The sequence below is a fragment of the Procambarus clarkii genome, chromosome 81 (assembly GCF_040958095.1).
Source record: "Procambarus clarkii isolate CNS0578487 chromosome 81, FALCON_Pclarkii_2.0, whole genome shotgun sequence".
Lineage (NCBI taxonomy): Eukaryota > Metazoa > Arthropoda > Malacostraca > Decapoda > Cambaridae > Procambarus > Procambarus clarkii.
Genome location: NC_091230.1, coordinates 16,749,173 through 16,772,097, shown reverse-complemented (window position 1 = coordinate 16,772,097; position 22,925 = coordinate 16,749,173). Strand labels below are relative to the sequence as shown.

Sequence of the window (22,925 nt, the reverse complement as noted above, 5' to 3'; positions counted from 1 at the left end):
AACTTTCGTGAATCCGGTTCTCGCGGCCTGGGTGCGCCGCGGGGTGTTGTGTCTTACGTTGTAGAAGTCTAATATTTCGTAATAGCGTGGAAAATAACGTGTTATGCATAAAACGAATATAAACTCACTCATTGGCAACAGTCTCGTGTGAGAGAGGGGTGGGTATGCTGCAGCCCGCTGCCCCCCCCCCCCCACAATCCCACCCTCTGCCACCGCACATTTTCCACCTTCTACTCCAGGTCTTGCACCTGCTACTCCAAATCTAACTGGACTGGTACTTGAACAAAAAGGACAAGGATATGCAGAGACCAACGAGACGCAAAACCAAACCAAGAAAGGCCCCAGAGGGGGCTGACCCCAGCTATGGTGCAGGTGCCTACTAGTGCCACTCCAGTGCCACCTTGAGGACCCATATTTCTGACCAATTATATTAGGTTAGTATGTTTTAGTGTTATATTGTGATATTACTTCATAAATATTTGTACATATAAAACTGGTGGCAAATATATATATATATTTTTTTTTTATTTATCAGGCGATCTGCATGTAACTTGCACACCTTACTGAACCCATGCCTATCTACAAGGGTGCAAATTTTGAATGATATTGGTCAACATCAACCTCAGCTAAAGGTGGCTGAACTTTGACCTTCGTTTGTGCAGGTAAATATTTTACAATTTTATCTGATTTCACAAACTTTATTTATTATTCAATTTACATGAAACTTGCACATTATATGTAGAGTTTATGCCTCTAAAACATTGTGGTGGCTTTTCTTTCTACGTAGATTTATTGATTTTATAAATATTTATAAATATCATATTGTTGCATAGGATTCTTTGAAATTTACAAAATCTGTATTATTGCACTAAATACATCTGGGATAAAAATCTATCAGACAAATCTTTATTATATAGTAAGGTCATAGCTAAGTGTCGTAGAACTGATTTCGGTTCACAATTGTGGGCTGTGAAATGATTTGAACATTGTCTAAAAAAACGTTTTTTTTTCTCCCTCTCTATTTAGGCTGCGATGCTGAAACTTGGCCCAGTTGCAGCACCTTTCACATGTATCAGGATAATAATTATTTCAATGCCCTACAACAAGTTTCTGTTCCCATCTAGACAACCCCTTCAGACGCCCCAACTTGATGATGTTCGCACGATAGTGCAAAACGCGGCCATATCTCTGGAAGAAGCGTCGGACCAACTCCTCTGGGAACCCGAAAAACAGCCCAAAGTGCGGTGCCCTCCAACCAGCTGTACACCCTTAACGTAAGTTACCACCACACACAGGACGTCCAGCAATGCCACCTCACTAAAGAGTTGGTCACGTTCCCAGCAAAATTCAGCTCAATTGTGAGTGTGCATCTCACAGGCGCCGAAGGCAACGCCATACCACAGGCCTCCACGGCCCCGGGCCCACCAACCCAGCAAGGCTAAAGCGAGAGTGAGCAGCGACAGCACAAACAACCGTTTCAGTCGCTGGCCGAACCAGCACCTATTTGTATTTGCAACCCGTCCTCGACTCAAGTCCATTACATCCAGTGGTCGACCCCACAGACGCATTCATAAATTTTAACATGCTGTTCATTCAAAACAGGAATTTCCTCAAATATAAATTAATATTATAATATATTAGCATATTGTGCATATATATAGGCATAAGTATGGTTAGGTTAGGTGTTTAGGCTCTGTTGGCGATTATTTGTATTTATAGTACGTGGGTGAGGCATTTACAGCGTTGTGGTTCGAACAAAATTCGTCAGTGAAGCACTTGTTCTGGAAGTGTTCGACGAAATCAGTTGCGAGTCATGTGTAAACCGTTTTTCATTCATAAACAGGGGGTTTGGCGGGTGCATGGAATCACTTTCGGGTCTTTGTCTGGAGGACGGGCTGTGTATTTGTAGTACGTGTTGAAGCATTTACAGCGTTGTGGTTCGAACAAAAGTCGTCAGTGAAGCACTTGTTTCGGAAGGGTTCGGACGTCATCAATTGTGAGTCGTGGGTAAACCGCTTTTCATTCATAAAGAGGGGGTTTGGCGGGTGCAAAAAATGTACTTTGGCCTTTTTTTTTATGAGGACGGGTTGTTGTATTTGAGATACGTGGGTGAAGCATTTTACTTAAAACTGGGTATCATTCGGTTATACTACTGAATAGCGAGTTGAAAGTGTAGTGTCCAACTCGTTATTACGAGCATAACGAGTTGGATAATACTTCACTACAACAGCTCGGCTTCATCAACAAAGGCCAAATGTTCATTTAATGCAACAGCTAAACACCCTGTTTATGAATGAAAAACGGTTTACACACGACTACCAACTAATGTCATTCGAACATTTCTTGAACAGTGCTTTGCTGACGACCTCTGTTCGAATTGCATCTTTGTAAATGCTTTACCAACGTACTAAAATTACAAATAATTGTCAACAGAACCAAAACACCTCATTCATCCTATTCTAGGCTTATTATCTATATAATTTTTTTTAATATACATTAATATTAATTCATATTCGAATGTCGTTCTATTTTAACGGTAAGTTAAAATTTATACATACGCTTGTGGGTCTGGGATCAGCTTTGCCAAGCATAATCTAAGGATAGGCTTGAAGCTTCTGTCTTGAATCAAGTTTCAATAATATGGTTATTGGTATACAGTACACATATTGAAAGTGTGGATATATTTAGGGACCATATCAATTTTAACAATAGATGAACATTTAACTTAAGAATTTTCTCAAATCTTTACAAAAATTTGCTTGGAAAAGCATTTAATTTGAAAAAAATCTTGGTAAAACAATCTCTAAATTAAATATGTTTGAGTTTGAACAAAGGTTGAAAGCGCTACTTATTACATTTTTAATTGTATTCATATTAAATGGTTAATGACAAAACCTAAATAATGTAACAATCGTCCAATCAATTTTAGTTTATGATAAACAGATGAAATTAATTGAACACCAATATTCGTAATTAATGAGTCAAGAAATTATATTTTCGAATGAGCTGCAGCTTAATAAGAATCATATAATTGTTTAGATTTCAAGAGATAAACTTATCCATGTGTTAATGATCATCAACAATTTTGAAAGAATCCTCTACATATCGATTATACAAAAACTGGGTTTAAATCTAAGGAAAATCTATTGAAATTTTCTGAAAATTATAAAGGAAAACTTTAGTAGAAGAAAGAAAGTCAAGTCAAGAAAGTCAAGAAAGTCTTTAGTCAAGAAAGTCAAGAAAGAAGCCCACTTTTCTATTCAAATCAAAATAACAACGTTGTTCTGGTGTTAGACAAATGAAATAAGTAAACTTTAGTAGAAGAAAGAAAGTCAAGTCAAGAAAGTCAAGAAAGTCTTTAGTCAAGAAAGTCAAGAAAGAAGCCCACTTTTCTATTCAAATCAAAATAACAACGTTGTTCTGGTGTTAGACAAATTAAATAGTTTATTAAATGTCTCTCAGCATAGTTTAGCAAAATTGCGTTCTTAAACAATTTTGCTAACTTTCTGTTTAAACGTATTGGAGACAAGAGACAACAGAGACAATTGTTTATCTTTATCTTAATATATACAATACTGTTCCCATAGCACTGATGATCAATCTTAGTTATACTGTTGCTAGACTTGGTTATACTTCTCTTTATCATCCATTCAATATGCTGTTGTTAGGCTTGACTATATACTCCTCTCTCCCTTCCTTCCAATTAACATACTTTTGATAGACTCATTTGTTACTCCATTTCATTAAACAACTCTTTGCACACTTAGCTATACTGTTTTCTCCATCCATTTCATTAAACATAAATAAACTGAAGTCACTACAGCACCGGCATAGGATTGCTAACCATAAGAAAATTGGAAATTATTAACTAAAAAGTATTTTATGAAAATACACATAATTATCAAGATGCAAATTATTCACTCTGGGAAAAGTTCATTATTCCAGTAATGAGAAATAATGTTAGGTCAAGCAGTTCAAGTCTCCATGACACAGTGATAATAACATGGCTCACTCACGATCTCAATAAAAATACTCTACAGGTTCGGCAACGATATGTGATATTTTACAATAGTTACCAGTGCAACAAGGTCTCAAATATTCATGCTTTTCTTTGAACAAATAAAAGAAAACGTACCAAAATTTTGGAGGAGCTAAAATATTTTCTTACAATTTGTCGCTGCCTAGTAGTATTTACACCACATCTAAAGAGTTAAGCGGTCGTGTAGGAAACCTGTAGCTTGTAAATAGTAACATCATATTTTATGAGGATTTTTCACTGTCGTGTAGGAAACCTGTAGCTTGTAAATAGTAACATCATATTTTATGAGGATTTTTCACTGTTATATATAAATTTGTAGTGTTGTTCCATTTAATGAATTCCTCGCCACATAAAAATAGGGGGTAAAAGTCTATTGAATAATATAAATAATAATGATGATATGATAAACAGTTGGTCGACTTACTCCTGACGTGTTAGTGTCTCGGGAGATGTATATTGGTGTCAGTGCGTCTTATTAAAGCAGGTCATCTTCAGGTGCCAACCAACGTGACCGGCTCGTAGTTTGTCATAGGTTTTATTACAGATTCTTGTCAACACTTGTCAAGACTTTTCATGTTACTTTTTAATATGCATTCGGCACTGTTAAACTGTAATTTGAAATCTTTTGATGTATTTATTATGTAGATAGCAGAGTCAAGTAAATTTAGTTCACTGTTGCCATTAATGTGTATTCATGTTATAATTTATATATAGTGTGAGGACATTAATATATTGTTCAAGAAACTTGTATATGTGTTGAGGGTTAGTCTTTCCCACCATGATATATATCTAGACCCCCAAAGCTCTAGACCACAAAGATATGGGCAGAAATTTGTATTATATATTCATGTGAGGCAACATTGACCTGCGCGAAACACTGCGCGTAATAGTGGCTTTAGAAGAATGTAATTACTATGCTATATATCCTCACAATCCCAATGCACCTTCTTGTATATAAATAAATAAATAACAATATGAACGCTGCCACGGCATCACCCTGGATTATTATATTTTATGGTCACTAATGTACATTGATTACCAATAACTTATAACCACCTCAAACACAACAGTTGGACGGAACATACAACCCAACCCGAATTTATTGCACAACCCGTATTAGTTTAGTGTACAGCGCAATCCGCTATTTATTGTACAACGCAACCCGTATTATTGTATAGTACACCCGTATAATTGTACAATTCAGCCCGTATTTACATTCAACGCAACTCATTTTTACATTACTAATCTATTTCTCTCCATCGCTCCCTTCCTCATTGTCACCCACCTTTCTTCCCCCTCCCATCTTTCTTCTCTGCTACCCTTTTTTCTTTCCTCCGACCCTCTCTTCTTCCTTTTCACCCTCTTTTCTTCCCCACCCTTTTTGTTCCTCCTTCCTACTTTCTTTTCCACCCTCTTTCTTTCCCAACACCCTTAATTCGTAAATCAGAATGCTGCGATTCCCAAATCTATTTCCATTTCCATCTCCCGGGGAATTGTCTCATTTTCTATCATCTGGGTGTTGATGTTTCTTTTAACTGTCTCTTGGTTTTCCCCGTGAATCTTGTTTTTCTGTCTCCTGCGTTTATGTTCCTCTCTCCCTGTCTCTTATTTAGCTATATCTCCCTGTATTTATGAATCTTCCTCTACCAATTGCTTATGCTTATCTCCCAGTCTCTTGCTTATATTTCAATCTTTTATTAACCTCCTTCTGTCTTATTTATCTCCCACTCTCTACTTCTTTACCTCCCGCACACTATCATTTGTTTATATCCCTTATCCTGTCTCTTGTTTGTCACCCTCATAGAAAAGTTAAAAGAATAATTAACAGACAGAAACAAATGGGCAGAGTTTCATTCACCTGATGGGCCTGTTCACTTAGCAGTAAATTGGTACCTAGGAGTGAGACAGCTACTACGGGTTGCTTACTGGAGATGTGTGTACGAAACATGTGTAGATAGAGGATATGACAGAACAAATAGTCGGGAGTTGGTAAATTAGACAACCAACAGTTATAAAGGCGGAGTCCAAGAGCTAACAGCTCGATCCAGCAGGCACAAATAGTAAACATATATACCCACACTCACAAAAAGGCTTTCATAAGAAACGCATAACAAAACAAAGTTTTTGGTGTAATTAAAACGGGTAATAATTGGTGCAGCCTTGAGGCACGTGTACAAGGGAGCTTGACGGTTGAGTGGACAGTGCTTGGGATTCGTAGTCCTAAGGTTTCGGGTTCGATCCCCGGTGGAGGAGGCGGAAGCATATGGGCAGAGTTTCTTTCATCCTGATGCACATGTTCATCTAGCAGTAAATAGGTACCTCGGAGTTAGACAGCCGCTACGGGCTGCTTCCTGGGGATATGTAACAAAAAGGAGGCCTGGTCGAGGACCGGGCCGCGGGGACGCTAAGCCCCAAAATCATCTCAAAAAGCATTGAGAGCGTCGTGCACTTCTTGTGTTGTTAGTTCTAGGCTAGAATATGAAGCCCCAAGAGAGGAAACCTCGTCTAAATGCAAAATTAGAGAACGTGCCGAACTCTGTTTCACTCTTGGGTTTTTAACTGGGAACTGAGCTACGAGATCATCATGCTGGGATAATATTTGGGCATTATCACAACACTTAAGATTCTTAGAGGCAAAGTGGAAAAAAATAAGTGTTTTGCATGAACAGAGGCAGGACGAGATGACGGGTGGAATAAAAATGAGCTAAAGAGATGTGAGGATGTGAGTTACTCACAACTCTTACATCTACAGTCTAAGAGTTGTGAGCACGAGGACTGTTATAAAAGTGGAGGTAATTAAGGCGAACCCAAACAACGTTTCAAGAATAGGATTGGTAAGAGGCAAGAGGTTCAGAAGCCATTGGAATATGTATCTTACGACTGAAAGGCGGGGCCCAGGAGCTGAAGTACATCCCACACACACGCGCTCAAACCCAAAATGCGAAACTTTGTGCGAGGTGCGAGAGGCAGCGTACCCAAGGGCTTCGACCCTTGTCCCCAAGGCCGCAAATACTTCAGGTGAGAGCTACGTGCTGAAGAGTGAGAGGGTAAGGAAGAGGGAGGGTGGGAGAGAGTGAGAGAAGGAAGAAAGGGAGGAGGGTGGGTGGTGGGGGAGAGCGAGAAAAGGGGAAAGAAACATAGGTAGACGCAATAATTATAACATAGTCTGGTTCAAATAAACAGTGCTAGTCAGAGTGACCAAGATAATAGGTGCCTCGGTCTGTACAAGCGTGACCTAATCATAGTGACCCAGATAAAAAATTATACAGATACTGCAGGCGATGACTCACACTAACGTGGCTAAAGTATGTTTACCAGACCACACACTAGAAGTTGAAGGGACGACGACGTTTCGATCCGTCCTGGACCAATCTCAAGTCGATTGCGACTTGAGATTGATCCAGGACGGACAATCGACTTGAGATTGGTCCAGGACGGACCGAAACGTCGTCGTCCCTTCACCTTCTAGTGTGTGGTCTGGTCAATATAAAGATACTGGTTCCAAATTGACCGAGAGTGACCCCATGCCAGAGTGACGTGAGCCAGTGACCCAGAGGGATGCAGTATTTCCAATATGTCGCTCTGGAGAAGCCGCGTTATTAAACCCAGTCGTGTTTATTGCTCCACACCGTGAACTTTATGTCTATTACTTCTCTGGCTCCGTGCCTCTTTCTCTCTTGTGTATCTGCCTTATGTTGTATATATATTTAGTTCTAGTCTTTGTATATTTCTGTCTGCTGCCACAGATAGATATGAGTCCAAGTACTATTCATGCTCGTAGCCTAACCTAGTTTAATCAGACCTAGCCTACCCTAACCTAGCATAAACTAGTTTAATCCAGCCTAACCTAGCCTAGCTTAACCAGCTTAACCCAGGCTACCCTAACTTAGCGTAGCTGAACCTAGCATAACCTAACCAAGCCTAGCTTAACCAAGCCTAACCTAACAGCCTAACATAATCGTGAATAGCCTCACCAGGTTTAACATAACTTATGTGTAGTCACCTCATTCATTCATTAAGATCTTCTTACCCCATTGGTATACATAACATAGTTATGTATACCATAACATAACATAGTTATTTGAGTGAAATTATACAAGAGTATTTGATAAATATATATATAATTTCACTAATTATATATAAATACACACTTGAATCAAGAAATTTATTAATTGCTGTATTTCTCTCTGTTCATGAACAGAACCGGTTTGTATTGGAATTTTGGTTGGATGTAAACATAAAAGCAGTATATTTAACACTACAGTTTTATTTATACATTCAGTACAGCATTAGATTCAACACACTGGATACAAACACTACGTACAAAACATCTGACGTTGTCATTTGAAGTCTTCACACATCTATAAAACTGTATAACAGTTAAAATTACTCGCTATTATAAGAGGAAGGAGCTGAAGTCTGGTCATAGATACAATGATCACCGAAGTGGATTTGTGTCGTTTCGAAAACAAACGAAAATCGGACGTTGAGAACATATTTTATGAAAATATGTGGATCATGAAAACCAATTAAAATAGCTGTGGCATTCTAAAAAAAATTGTACATATTAATAAATATTGCAATGAAAATATTGCAAAAAATACCAAAAATATCATAAATTCCCTGTACAGTTTACAAAGTGACGGTCCAGTGGCTCTCACACTGGGGATGGCGCACCTCTGCTACTCCCTTGCCTTTATATGTACCATAGATGCTCTAGTGTATATATGTTTCAAGATTTCTGGTACGTACATGTTTCAAGGTTGTTCTATTGACTCGTGCAAACTTGCAACATTATATATACACAAGAGCAACCTTGGAACATATATACACACATGAGCAACCTTGGAACATATATACACACACGAGCAACCTTGGAACATATATACACACACGAGCAACCTTGGAACATATATACACACACGAGCAACCTTGGAACATATATACACACACGAGCAACCTTGGAACATATATACACACACGAGCAACCTTGGAACATATATACACACAAGAGCAACCTTGGAACATATATACACACAAGAGCAACCTTGGAACATATACACACTCTAGAGAAACCTTAGAACATATATACACTAGAGCAACCTTGGAACATATATACTATTAGAGAGAGCACCAGGGGTATGTCCACCACAATTTGAGAACTCCTGCGTGTGTTGAAACACAGGTGAAAGGTTTCTGATGTACACATGTAAAGAGAATAGCACATTTACGATCAAAATAATCTTTTGGAAGCTTACAAACATTTACAAAAAATAACTGCGGAGATAATATAGTTATCAAAGGCAACTATTATCTACGTTATAATATATTTATAGTCAAAATATGTTGTTTATTTTTGTCCTGCCGGTATATATCGGGGTACAGTGCCAGTCAGTCTGCGTTCACATCGGTTAACGTAACACTAACTACGGGCTCACCATAGCCCGTGCTGCTTGGAACTTTGATCCAGGTAGCGAATCTTTAACAACAACAACAGCTTAAGGTAATCAGCCGTGGGCCCACAATTGTGGAATCCACAATTCCACAACCTGCCATCAAGCACTTCGTGTATACACACACAAATTACAAATAGTGTGATGCATCAAATTTGACCATGTCGTAGCTCAGTCGATAAAGGCAGCGTCTGGGATGATCTCGGACGTAAGTTCGAATCCTCGTCACGGCCCTTGTGGATTTGTTCATTTCGTGTATACACACTGAGAGCTTACTTTAGTCCTGAACTATGTTCCAGAATTTGATGGGGTCTTAAGCCCAACACCAATCCTTTTTTTGAGAGTCAACCGGTCCTCTGGCTATGTTCATTCCATCCAGCGGCCGACCCACAAAGACACGTACATCAGTTATAACATGCTTCTGTTCACTCAAAATAGGAATCAACTCAAATATCAATTATTATTATTATATATTAGCATATTATATATTATTGTATATTTACCGTAAATAAATGTCAACATAAACACTTAACGTAACCTATCCTAAGCCTAACTATAGGGAAAATTGTAATATATATAATAATAATAATATTTATATTTGAGCAAATAGTTTTTACCGTGAGAGCACATTATGATCAGTGAATGCGTCTTTGGGGGTTACCCACCACTTGTATGGGTCTTAAGTGAGGCTGAAAACAACTCTCCCAATAAAAATGTAGGGCAGGAGGCAAACCGGGAGTCCCCCTAATATTTGACAAACTACATTTAGTAGTTTGTCAAACTACTAAACCCTTCATTTTCGCCATCTTCAATTGTGTTTTTTCAGCTATTTTTGTTTTTAGGCCTCTGTGTTCAAACCATACTCAAGCAATACATATTTAAGCTGCGGCCGATCCCAAACACGCATTCGTAAAATGTTAACATATTGTGTTGACAAAACAATTTGTATATGTCTTTGAATGCTCTTTATTTCCTTCTTCGAGGCTTTGGGTCCCCCACAATTGTACCAGAGGTTGTGCAGTTATATTTGTTGTACGTGGGTGAGGCAGTTAGAGGAGTGCGAAGTACTGATCAATACTTAACAGGAAAAACGACTAGAATTAAGAGGAATGAACAATAGCTCAGGAAAGAGAGAGGGAAATAGGTACTTTATAAAGAAGAGGAATAACGTAGAGATATGGAATATGGCGTAGATGATTCTTACCTACGTATAGGTATAATATTTTTAAAATGAGAAAATGTCATTAATATTATATATAACACTGTGGTAAGCCTCTGTTTCTCTCAGAATATTCCTGATTGCTCATATCATAAAATAAAAACTAACATTTAATACACGACATTGAGCAGAACGTTTAATAAGAAATTCTCATTTTTAAGTCTGTAATTGTCCTCAAGTCGAAAAAACTCACTGGACGAGTTTTAATTAGGCGATTGGGGAGTTTTTTCTCAATGCGTGAGTAAAAGTCTGAGACAGAGGGAGAGGGAGATAAATGATGCTTAGTAATAACTTGAGGAAGTGCAACTATATTAATGGTAGTTTGTGTGTGTGTCTGTACAGGGATGTGTGTGTGTGTGTCTGTACAGGGATGTGCGTGTGTGTGTGTGTGTGTGTGTGTGTGTGTGTGTGTGTGTGTGTGTGTGTGTGTGTGTGTGTGTGTGTGTGTGTGTGTGTCTGTACAGGGATGTGTGTGTGTGTCTGTACAGGGATGTGTGTGTGTGTGTGTCTGTACAGGGATGTGTGTGTGTGTGTGTGTGTGTGTGTGTGTGTGTGTCTGTACAGGGATGTGTGTGTGTGTCTGTACAGGGATGTGTGTGTGTGTCTGTACAGGGATGTGTGTGTGTGTCTGTACAGGGATGTGTGTGTGTGTCTGTACAGGGATGTGTGTGTGTGTCTGTACAGGGATGTGTGTGTGTGTGTCTGTACAGGGATGTGTGTGTGTGTGTACAGGGATGTGTGTGTGTGTGTGTGTGTGTGTGATCAGCTGGGGTAGCTGAGGGAGGTACAATTATTGAAAGGGAAAAGTTTGCTAAACCAATCGTCATGTTTATCAATGAGAAATACAACATTACTCATAACTCACAACTAATTACGTTGGAGCTTTTCTTGAAGAGTGCTTCGGTCTCTCCCAGCTCTCGTATAGCACTTTCCCCCTCTAACTGCTTCACCTACATACTACAAATACATATAATTGTCAAAAATAACCATTATTCCTAACCTATCCTGGGCTAACTATACACAAAATTATAATACACATGAATATATATATTTATTTGTATTCGAGAATTTCAAGAAAGTATAGTTTTAGGTTATACAGTACGTTAATATTGACGAATGTGTCTTGGCTTGTTTTGGTGGTGGGCGTAATTAAGTCCTATTAACCTCGGGAAAGTTATTAAGGCAACCCGTCTTCAGGCTCTGCTCTTCCATGCAGCGGCCGACCCCCAAAGACACCATTCCATCCCCCTGTTTTGGTAGTACTTATAGTAACGATGAGGACCGTAGTATATATAACGACGTTAAACGCAATTAGAAAGTATAAATCGGCACTATTGAGTTGGACAAACCGGGAAAAGATTTTCTACTTATGAGCATAGACAAACTAACCTAACCTAACCTTCCTAGGCCTAATGTAGTACATGTGTGCTATCTTGAGGTTATCTTGAGACGATTTCGGGGCTTTAGTGTCCCCGCGGCCCGGTCCGCGACCAGGCCTCCACCCCCAGGAAGCAGCCCGTGACAGCTGATTAACACCCAGGTACTTATTTTCCTGCTAGGTAACAGGGGCATAGGGTGAAAGAAACTCTGCCCATTGTTTCTCGCCGGCGCCCGGGATCGAACCCGAGACCACAGGATCACAAGTCCAGCGTGCTGTCCGCTCGGCCGACCGGCTCCTAAAACTAGGCCTAGGAATATTTTATTTGTTTTTAGTTTATTTTTTTCGGACTCTATAAAGGGAATAATACAAAGTCCTACTATCTAATTGCTTAGTACGTCAATGTTTGTACTATGGTGTACATGTTACAAAAAGTACTATCTAAACAGGAGGACATGATTTGTAGGCCCGGTCATCAATTTTAATGTAGTTTATTGGAAATTGGCGTCTTATACATAAATTAAAATTTTTATATGAGAGTTTGATGTATAGTCAGACCTAAATTGGGTTAGGTTAGGTGTTTAGGTTCTCCTGGCATCTGTTTGTATTTCAACCTGTCCTCAGGCTAGGCTCGTTAGGGCGGCGGCCAACCCCCCCCCCCACCCTCAAAACTCATTCATTAGTTTTAACTAATTTTGTATTAAAACTGGTTTTCCCATAGATAAATTAATATTATTTAATGGCATAGGTTAGATTAAGTTAGGTGTTTAGGTTCTGTTCGCAATTATTGGCACTTGAAGTACGTGGGTGAAGCATTTACAGATGAACCAGCAGTATACGTTATCCCTGAACTATGTTCAGAGGGAAGGGAATTATCAGGGGAAAGCTCCAAGCCATTACAACTATGGGAAAGGGTCAGGAAAAGGATTTGGGATGGGACAGGGAGAAGGAATGGTGTCCAACCACTGCATGAAGCGAGACCGTCGCTCTACCGTCCAGCCCAAGTGGTTGGTCAACAGAGTTTAGAACTAAAGTAAACATTGTGTATATTCACACTGAAGGAGTGTATATACCTCTCCCGTGTGTCTATGGGGCCGGCCACAGCTTGGAGGAGCAGTGCGTGAGGACGGGTTGTGTGCGGTCAGGTGTCAAGTGTCTTCATTATCTGTCGCACGCAGGTATGAACATGTGACGTCACTGATATTCAATATAGTCTATATGCACACAGCTGTTTTTGTACATACTTTCATGCATAAATACACACTCGAGTGAATGTACACATATATACGTGCTCACGTTCCCTCACGAACACACACAATCACGTATCACATAGGAACCCAAGCACCCATCTGCACGCCCACGTATATACATGCACGCTCAGTACACAAATCCCACTAAACGGTGCTCTCGTGGGTTCCTCTTGAGCCACAGGTAACCTGTAGTGCTCTGGCACTACCGGGGACGTGAGGGTGCCAGTCTGACCGTCCCTGGCAGTGCCCCGGTGAACCCACACTACCCCCTAGGGAGACATTTGGCTGGGGAGTGCAACTTTCCAGCTCGTGGGGGGAGAGGGAATTAGTAGATGGCGGGGGAGACATAGCGAAGAAGGAAGGACCTTCGCTGGGAGCTTGCGGCTCGTCAGGGCAAGGTTGTGACCCTCCTGAGGAAGGTAGACCGTTGCTTCTGACGCAGTCGAGCTGCTGGAAGCTGCTACACTCCTCCAGTGACGCAGACGTTCCCTGCAGTGTGAGAATACGTTAGAAAAAGACTGCTGTATTTACGGTAAAAGACTACTGTATTTATGGAGACTGAGTGTATTACATACCACGACACCCACACACACACCCCAACACTCACACAGCGGAGATGGGGTCCAGGGCTGTGCTGGAGAGTGCCGGACCTCTCCTCCCCAACTCCATCCCTCGCCACCACCACCACCTCCTCTCCACCACCCCCAACACTGCCTGCGGAAAATCAGTACAAATTAGTTTAAGGAATGTGGCAACTTTTTATTAATATAACAACAATAATAATAATAATAACAGTAATGACGCTACTAAAGTAACTGATTATCATAGATTATTCTTTTTTCCGAAAACCCACTATAAAAATTATTGTATCCCAGGGTAGTGAACCCCTACATACTGTACCCCAGGGTAGGGCATCATAGGGGTAGAATACCCAGGGGTAGACTGAACCTCTCCTGTGGAGCATTTACTTCAACAACATCTCGAGTGTAAAACCCTGAGGTAAACACATATATGGATGATTGTATTCGGGCTTGACTAAAGACACGACAAAGCTGTAACTCTCATTAATATAACACGTTGATGCTGAGTGAACCAGGATGTGGCGAGTGGTCACACTCAGCATGCATGCTTACGGTGTGTAAACACATCACTAATCATACGGTAGAGCGACCATAGTAAACTTACCTCTAGGTAGAGCAACATCAGAGACAGAGGTCAGACATCTAGTCAGAAAGGCATTTAATACATATTGTTTGTTGTACATTCAGACAATCTCCAACATGTGTTGGTGGTTTGAGTAGATTTAACAACGTCCAAAGAAAGCATTTACCGCACTTAGCTGCGCTACGACTCTCCTTCACGAGAAGAAAGAAAGTTCTCACGACAGGAGAAAGTTTTCACCAGCGATAACCAGTTAATATATTAATAGATACACACAAAAAACACAATAGCGTGATGCATCAAATGAACAAATCCACAATTGCCGTGACGAGGATTCGAACCTACGTCCGAGAGCGTAGTTAAGGCAGCGTCTGGGATGCTCTCGGACGTAGATTAGAATCCTCGTCACGGCCCTTGTGGATAAGTTTATTTATAGATAAAATGTTTAACCAATAGACTATCAAAACATACAATTGCGTAAGCAGTTCATACATCTTGTAAATGAAGGATTAGTAACATAAAATGTTATTGAATGACTTAAACTTACTAATAATGACGTACGGGTTTCAGAAAGAAGAGCATTGTTTCACATAACTGCTTAAGTACAGCTTAACTTAAGCATAAGTACAGCTTAAGTTTGCAACAATCGAAAGTATTTTATATAATTTAAGTGTACAATAATGATAATAATAATATTACAGCAATAAATAATAACAATTGCTAATACAGAAGTCAATAAAAGCAATAATAATTCATAACACCATCATAGATCATTATGACAAAGTTCATAATAATAATTTTTTGCAACCTAATTCGAACGCACCGCACCACGCGCGCGCTCTCTACGCTAGTTGCAACATGGACTCCGCTCACTATGACAACATCTGCAAGTCACAAGTTGTAAATGAGTGACAAAAACCTGTACTTGCCCAGCCTCGGTAACGACACTCAGTAATTCCAGCTGAGAAGTGCGTGATTTATCCCAGATTTTATTGCACTATTAAGTTTTTTCTTATACCGCTTATGAGCCTAATGCCTCGCTTCTAGCCCATTTAACTGTGGATGGAGCCAAGTTAATGGGACGGAAATGAGAGGCTGAATGGTATGTGTGTGTGTGTGTGTGTACTCACCTATTTGTGTCTGCAGGATCGAGCATTGACTCTTGGATCCCGCCTTTCGAGCCATCGGTTGTTTACAGCAATGACTCGGGACCTATTTCCCTTTCTTACCTAGTTTTAAAATTTGGAATAGAATTTGCTTCCACAACCTGTTCCATAAGTGCATTCCATTTTTCCACTACTCTCACGCTAAAAGAAAACTTCCTAACATCTCTGTGACTCATCTGTGTTTCCAGCTTCCACATATGTTCCCTCGTTCTGTTACTATGACGTGTGAACATTTCGTCTATGTCCACTCTGTCAATCCCCCTGAGTATTTTATAGGTTCCTATCATATTCCCCCTCTCCCTTCTTTCTAGTGTCGTAAGGCACAGTTCCTTCAGGCGCTCTTCATACCCCATCCCTCGTAACTCTGGGACGAGTCTCGTTGCCAACTTTTTTTCTAGTTTCCTTATGTGCTTCTTCAGATGGGGACTCCATGATGAGGCGGCATACTCTAAGACTGGCCTCACGTAGACAATGTAAAGTGCCCTAAATGCCTCCTTACTTTGGTTTCTGAATGATGTTCTAGCTTTTGCCAGTGTAGAGTACGCTGCTGTCGTTATCATATTTATATGTGCCTCAGGAGATAGATTAGGTGTTACGTCCAAGCCCAGGTCTCTCTCGCGTCGTCACAGGTAGGCAGTTCCCCTTCATTGTGTAATGTTCTTTTGGTCTATCACTTAGTCTCATTTCCATAACTTTACATTTGCTCGTATTGAACTCCAGTAGCCCAAGATTACCAACCGATTGCCGGCGGGGGGATGGAAAAAGCCTCGGCTACCATCCTCTTTTGTCCGGTCGTGTTGGTCGAGCGGTTAAGGGATCCTGTACGCCAGCAGAGTGCTCCTGGCAGTATGGGTTCGAGTCACTTCTGGGGTGTGAGTTTTCAGTTATATATATATATGTTTTGGTACATTAACATTTCTCCCCGTCAAACAGGTGTTTGACGGGGAGAAATTTTGTCTATATTATTTATATTATATATTAATTCAATAATCAAGAGATGTTTCTGGGACCTCTCACAGAAATCTCCTGGGAAGTATGATAACATTGGTTATCTCCTGAGAAGTATAATAACATTATTTATCTCCTGGGAAGTATGATAACATTGGTTATCTACTGGGAAGGATGATAACTGGTTATCTCCTGGGAAGTATGATAACACAGGTTATCTTCTGGGAAGTATGATAACATTAGTTATCTCCTGGGAAATATGATAACATTGGTTATCTCTTGGGAAGTAAGATAACATTGGTTATCTCCTGGGACGGATGATAACATTGGTTATCTCCTGGGAATTATGATAACATTAGTTATCTCCTGGGATGTATGATAACTTTGGTTATCTCCTATTAAGTATGATAACATTGGTTATCTCCTATTAAGAATGATAACATTGGTTATCTTCTGGGAAGTATGATAGCCAATGCTATCATATTTCCTAGGAGATGACAATATATATATATATATATATATATATATATATATATATATATATATATATATATATATATATATATATATATATATATATATATATATATATATATATATATATGCGAACAAGCCTGAATGGTCCCCAGGACAATATGCAACTGAAAACTCACACCCCAGAAGTGACTCGAACCCATACTCCCAGAAGCAACGCAACTGGTATGTACAAGACGCCTTAATCCACTTGACCATCACGACCGGACATAATGAGGTGATAGCCGAGGCTATTTGAACCACCCCACCGCCGGCACTCTGATAGTAATCTTGGGCATAGCATTTTACCAAATCACCTACTTCTTTGGGGCACACGTGAGGAACACAAATGCGAACAAGCCTGAATGGTCCCCAGGACAATATGCAACTGAAAACTCACACCCCAGAAGTGACTCGAACCCATACTCCCAGAAGCAACGCAACTGGTATGTACAAGACGCCTTAATCCACTTGACCATCACGACCGGACATAATGAGGTGATAGCCGAGGCTATTTGAACCACCCCACCGCCGGCACTCTGATTGTAATCTTGGGCATAGCATTTTACCAAATCACCTCATTCTTTGGGGCACACGTGAGGAACACAAATGCGAACAAGCCTGAATGGTCCCCAGGACAATATGCAACTGAAAACTCTATCTAAAATTACTATCAGAGTGCCAGCGGTGGGGTGGTTCAAATAGCCTCGGCTATCACCTCATTATGTCCGGTCGTGATGGTCAAGTGGATTAAGGCGTCTTGTACATACCAGTTGCGTTGCTTCTGGGAGTATGGGTTCGAGTCACTTCTGGGGTGTGAGTTTTCAGTTATATATATATATATATATATATATATATATATATATATATACATATATATACATATATATACATATATATATATATATATATATATATATATATATATATATATATATATATATACTGCTTAATGAAGACGATTCAGTAATTATGATAACTAACCATGTACATTAGGAGTCAATATAATCTTGAGAAATATATTAATAAATTAAAACTAAGTATTAATTAAATATATTCAAATATATAATTTTCTAAAGACAAACCCAGAGAATATTGAAGAAAAAATTATAGATTACTTCGAGGGAGAGGGAGTTATCAGGGGAAAGTGCCAAGCCATTACGACTATATAGCACTGGGAAGGGGTCAGGATAAGGATTTGGAATGGGACGAGGAATGGTGCCCAACCTCTTGCACGGTCGGGTATTGCATGAAGTGATACCGTCGCTCTATCACCCAGCCCAAGTGATTGAGTAGATTACTTCGAGATGAATGCGAGAGTGTAACTAATTACAAATATTTATACCACTACGTTAAAACAATCTTTCTGATGAACAAGATGCCACGAATGTACTTTGTAAATTTTTGGATCAGTTTATTTATAATTCTAAATTAAAAAGTATCCATATAAACTCTTATTTTTTCTCTAATATATATATTGGCTTACCGGTGGAGAATCGTATCAAAACATTTCACACACAAAAATATAAATGTTTTGAAATAGAATAACACAATGGGTTTAAAAGGATAATTGGTCTTGCAAATTTAACGATCAATTACGATGTAGATGATATTATTCATATTTTTTTATGAAATATGTAGTTGTATTTATATAGTAAAATATTATCTAGTCACTTTGCAATCAAGTTGATAATATTCTTATCGTTCTCAAATTACGCCTCTTGTAGATAGTAAATATTCAAGTAGATTTGTTAGTTAAGGTTTCACGAGAGTTTAAGTATCTTTGGATAAGATGCATAAGATTTCCTCTCATCCCCTTAACCATATTACTCCCTCTGTTAGGCACTGCTAGTCTATCTTTATCATATTATCAGAGTTTCTCCCATACTTTCCCAGTTTCCTACCTTCTTCATTCCCAGTCTCCTCCCCTGCACCTTAGCTCCATCAGTCTCTCTAGAAACGTGTGTCTAATGAAATAGATTACAAAAGTCTTTATTTTTTAAAGACATTGAGAGTCCCTCTCCTAATGTTTCTCCTCTCCCTAACTCTCTCTCCTCTCTCAATTTTATAAACACATTCATCATGCCCCTCTCTTTCTCTCCCTAACTCCCTCACATCTCGTAATGTCTCTCCCTCTTCTAACTCCCTCTCTCCCTAATCTCCTTCCAACCCCAGCCCCCTCTCTCCCTCTATCCCCAGCCCCCTCTCCCACCACCAACCCCCCCATCAACCCCCCCCTCTAGTCTGTTTGTAAACACCTGCATTAGTGCCAGAATTTATGCCCGCCGCAATACCTTTAAATCTTCGTTACGGATCGTCCAGCGCCTGGCTTTTACCACGCCCGGGAGATGGTAACAAATATTGGGCATTTTTCCTGCTTTCAACAATCACCAGAGTAGTTTGTGGTGTTGAGCATTGTGTCTCACGGGTGACCATGGGGTGGTGTGCCTGCCGCGGGAGGGGGGGGGGGGGGAGAACTAGGGGGGGGCACTCCAGGCAGTATGGGTTTGAGTCACTTCTGGGGTGTGAGTTTTCAGTTGCATATATGCCTGGGGACCATTCAAGCTTGTTCGCATATATATATATATATATATATATATATATATATATATATATATATATATATATATATATATATATATATATATATATATATATATATATATAAGGTCAACAACCCAAGGTCACTTGGGTTGTTGGAATATTTTCCTAAAGTTTTATTGCTCTTTGTGTCTCTCTTTCTCCCACGCAAACTTCTCTACTGTTTTCTCCCTCTCTAATTTCTCTGCTAGGTTGGGATAGGATGAAGGTGTCTGGGTGGAGTAATCTCGTTAGTGTTGGACATGCCTGGGTGTAGGGGATGCCTGGGTGTAGGAGACGCCTGGGTGTAACAGATGGGTGGGGTAGATGCCTTTGTGTAGATGACTGGGTGTAGGAGTTGCGTGGGTTTAAATGTTTTGGAAGTAGAGGCTTGGATCTTGGACACGTCTGGGTGTAAGAGGTGCCCTGGGGGTTTAAGAGGTGCCCTGGGGGTGTAAGGGGTGCCTTGGGGGTGTAAGGGGATGCCCTGGGGGTGGAAGGGGTGCCCTGGGGGTGAAAGGGGTACCCTGGGGGTGTAAGGGATGCCCTGGGGTGTAAGGGGATGCCCTGGGGGTGGAAGGGGTACCCTGGGGGTGTACGGGGTGCCCTGGGGGTGTAAGGGGGTGCCCGGGGGTTGAATGTTTATGGCTGTGAGGGATTGACTAATGTTTTGGAAACTTATCGATTTGTGTTATCATAAAGGTATTATTGGAGTCCGGCCGCTTAAATTATGTTGTGTCTTCTTACTTTCTGTCAGTATTTTCCTCTGTGTTATTGTCTGTTATTTTAAATGTCTTTTGACCTGTCTACAGTGTTCTGTGTTTCTCTCTCAACTCACCTCCCTTCACCAGAATAATGTCTGGTCCTTTCTGCTCCTTCTGCTGCATGAACCCACCATCGTCTGGCGCTCTGGCCGCGCCTACTGCCTGGTCACCGTAGACGATCCTGGTAAGCGCGGGAGTGCGCCCGTGCGCGGCACGAAGGCGGACGCCCACCACTAGGGCGACACCGCACAGCACAACGCCCACTATCACGCCCACCACTGCGCCCATGACCGGCATGACCTTCTCCAGCTCGTCCCCAGAAGACGCCTCGGCCACCACGGCACTAGTGCGCTTCTCTGCCACGTCGATAGGCGTGAGGTGGACGAGGACAGTAGGGGGCGCCGAGCCCTGGGAGTTGGAGGCTATGACAGCGAGGAAGTACTCCTTGCCAGGCGTGAGGCCGGTCACGGTGAAGTGAGGCTCCAGTTGGTCTCTCAGAGCGGCCAGGACCGTCCCCGGGGGTCTGATGGCGGGGTCCCCGGAGCCCTGAGGGCTGGCAGAGGTCCCCTGGCGGACCTCGAGGGTGAAGGTCTGGGAGAGACCTCCACCCCAGCCCGCCTGGCACCCTACCATCACCTGGCCTGAGGCACTCACGTTGTGCCAGGCGCTGCAGTTGTTCACTGGCTCCGGCACTCCTGCGGGAACACCAGTGATCACATGTAGTTGTTTTAGTGCAGCTGTACAACAATTACACTACACCAACTAGTTGACCAAACAGCTGTACCACTTACCTAATTCCAATAGCTCGAGAATTATTCATAAATCTATAAATCGTAATTAATTGTTTATACTACATGTAATTTATTACTAAAATATTTAAAATAACTCATCAAGTCTTCAAAAGTTATTATCAATATTTATATACTCAAGAAATTGTCTTTTTAAATATATTATTTTCCACTGGGAAATGTTGAGGTCAGGTTGTGGGTGTGAGGCGAGGCCGCCCAGGTCGTGTCCACCAGCATGTTGTCCGGTTAGTATTTCTCTCAAGATCTTTTGGCCACAATATTATACCTTGTAAATGTAAAGTGAGGCGGGAAACTGTGGCCTCTTGATCTGTCAAGTTTATGTCTGGGTGTTGTTTACGTCTGGGTGTTGTTTACGTCTGGGTGTTGTTTTACGTCTGGGTGTTGTTTTACGTCTGAGTGTTGTTTTACGTCTGGGTGTTGTTTTACGTCTGGGTGTTGTTTTACGTCTGGGTGTTGTTTACGCCTGGGTGTTGTTTACGTCTGGGTGTTGTTTACGTCTGGGTGTTGTTTTACGTCTGGGCGTTGTCTTCCGTCTGGGTGTTGTTTACGTCTGAGTGTTGTTTACGTCTGAGTGTTGTCTTACGTCAAGCGTCCACGGAGGGTTAGCTTTTTTACTTCAGGTCAAAGATGTTTGAAGGAAAAGGATTCCGTTACTGGGTATCACTGCCACATACTGACCTGTTGGCACCACATGGAAGACGCGGGTCTGCCACATACTGACCTGCTGGCACCACATAGAAGACGCAGGTCTGCCACAGACTGACCTGCTGGCACCACATGGAAGACGCGGGTCTGCCACATACTGACCTGCTGGCACCACATGGAAGACGCGGGTCTGCCACATACTGACCTGCTGGCACCACATGGAAGACGCGGGTCTGCCACATACTGACCTGCTGGCACCACATGGAAGACGCAGGTCTGCCACATACTGACCTGCTGGCACCACACGGAAGACGCAGGTCTGCCACATACTGACCTGCTGGCACCACATGGAAGACGCAGGTCTGCCACATACTGACCTGCTAGCACCACATGGAAGACGCAGGTCCGCCACATACTGACCTGCTGGCACCACATGGAAGACGCAGGTCTGCCACATACTGACCTGCTGGCACCACATGGAAGACGCAGGTCTGCCACATACTCACCTGCTGGCACCACATGAAAGACGCAGGGCTGGCGCTGGGCGTCGACTTCGTTGCGTCCCCAGCACAGGAGGGAGCCGAAGTCATGGTGCGTCTGAGGGGTGTAAGAGACCACGCTGGCCCCCGACGACCCGTGGATCAGCTCCGGAGGAATCTCCACGTAATCAGTGGAGGTGTTGAACGCCCACCGGAAACTACTGGCCTCGGGGTAGGCCTCCACTTGACAGCTGACGTTGACGGGCTGCTGACGGCTGCCCCCGTACACCCACTTCTGTCCCGGCGAGCACACCGGCGCGACTGCCGGACCACACAACAATTAATATTGAATTATTTCTTGATGCATGCCGGAGAGGGTGAGAGATCAGAGGACACAGGAGTTAGATTAACACATTAGAATATCATCTGCATAACAATCAAAATATATTCAGAACCTTGACGAAGATCCGGAGCTGCATTGGACCTCTCGACTTTAAAGTTTACTATAGAACGAGAAGTTC

The 22,925-nt window shown here is 41.5% G+C and overlaps 1 protein-coding gene and 1 long non-coding RNA gene across 2 annotated transcripts in view; one reads left to right on the top strand and one right to left on the bottom strand.

The window, feature by feature from the left end:
* The first annotated feature begins 223 nt into the window (after nucleotides 1-223).
* Nucleotides 224-5,726, top strand: LOC123773089 (uncharacterized). The gene is made up of 3 exons (XR_006774745.2): nucleotides 224-434; nucleotides 536-662; nucleotides 1,027-5,726. It is a non-coding gene; the product is annotated as an uncharacterized lncRNA (long non-coding RNA).
* An 8,577-nt stretch (nucleotides 5,727-14,303) lies between these two features.
* Nucleotides 14,304-22,925, bottom strand: part of LOC123773059 (nephrin) — a 62,941-nt gene continuing 54,319 nt past the window's right edge. The window contains exons 10-12 of the mRNA XM_069315548.1: nucleotides 22,432-22,725; nucleotides 20,546-21,166; nucleotides 14,304-14,374 (exon numbers count right to left, since the gene is read on the bottom strand). Coding sequence (XP_069171649.1) covers nucleotides 14,304-14,374; nucleotides 20,546-21,166; nucleotides 22,432-22,725 — 986 coding nt within the window. The remainder of the gene's footprint in view (nucleotides 14,375-20,545; nucleotides 21,167-22,431; nucleotides 22,726-22,925) is intronic.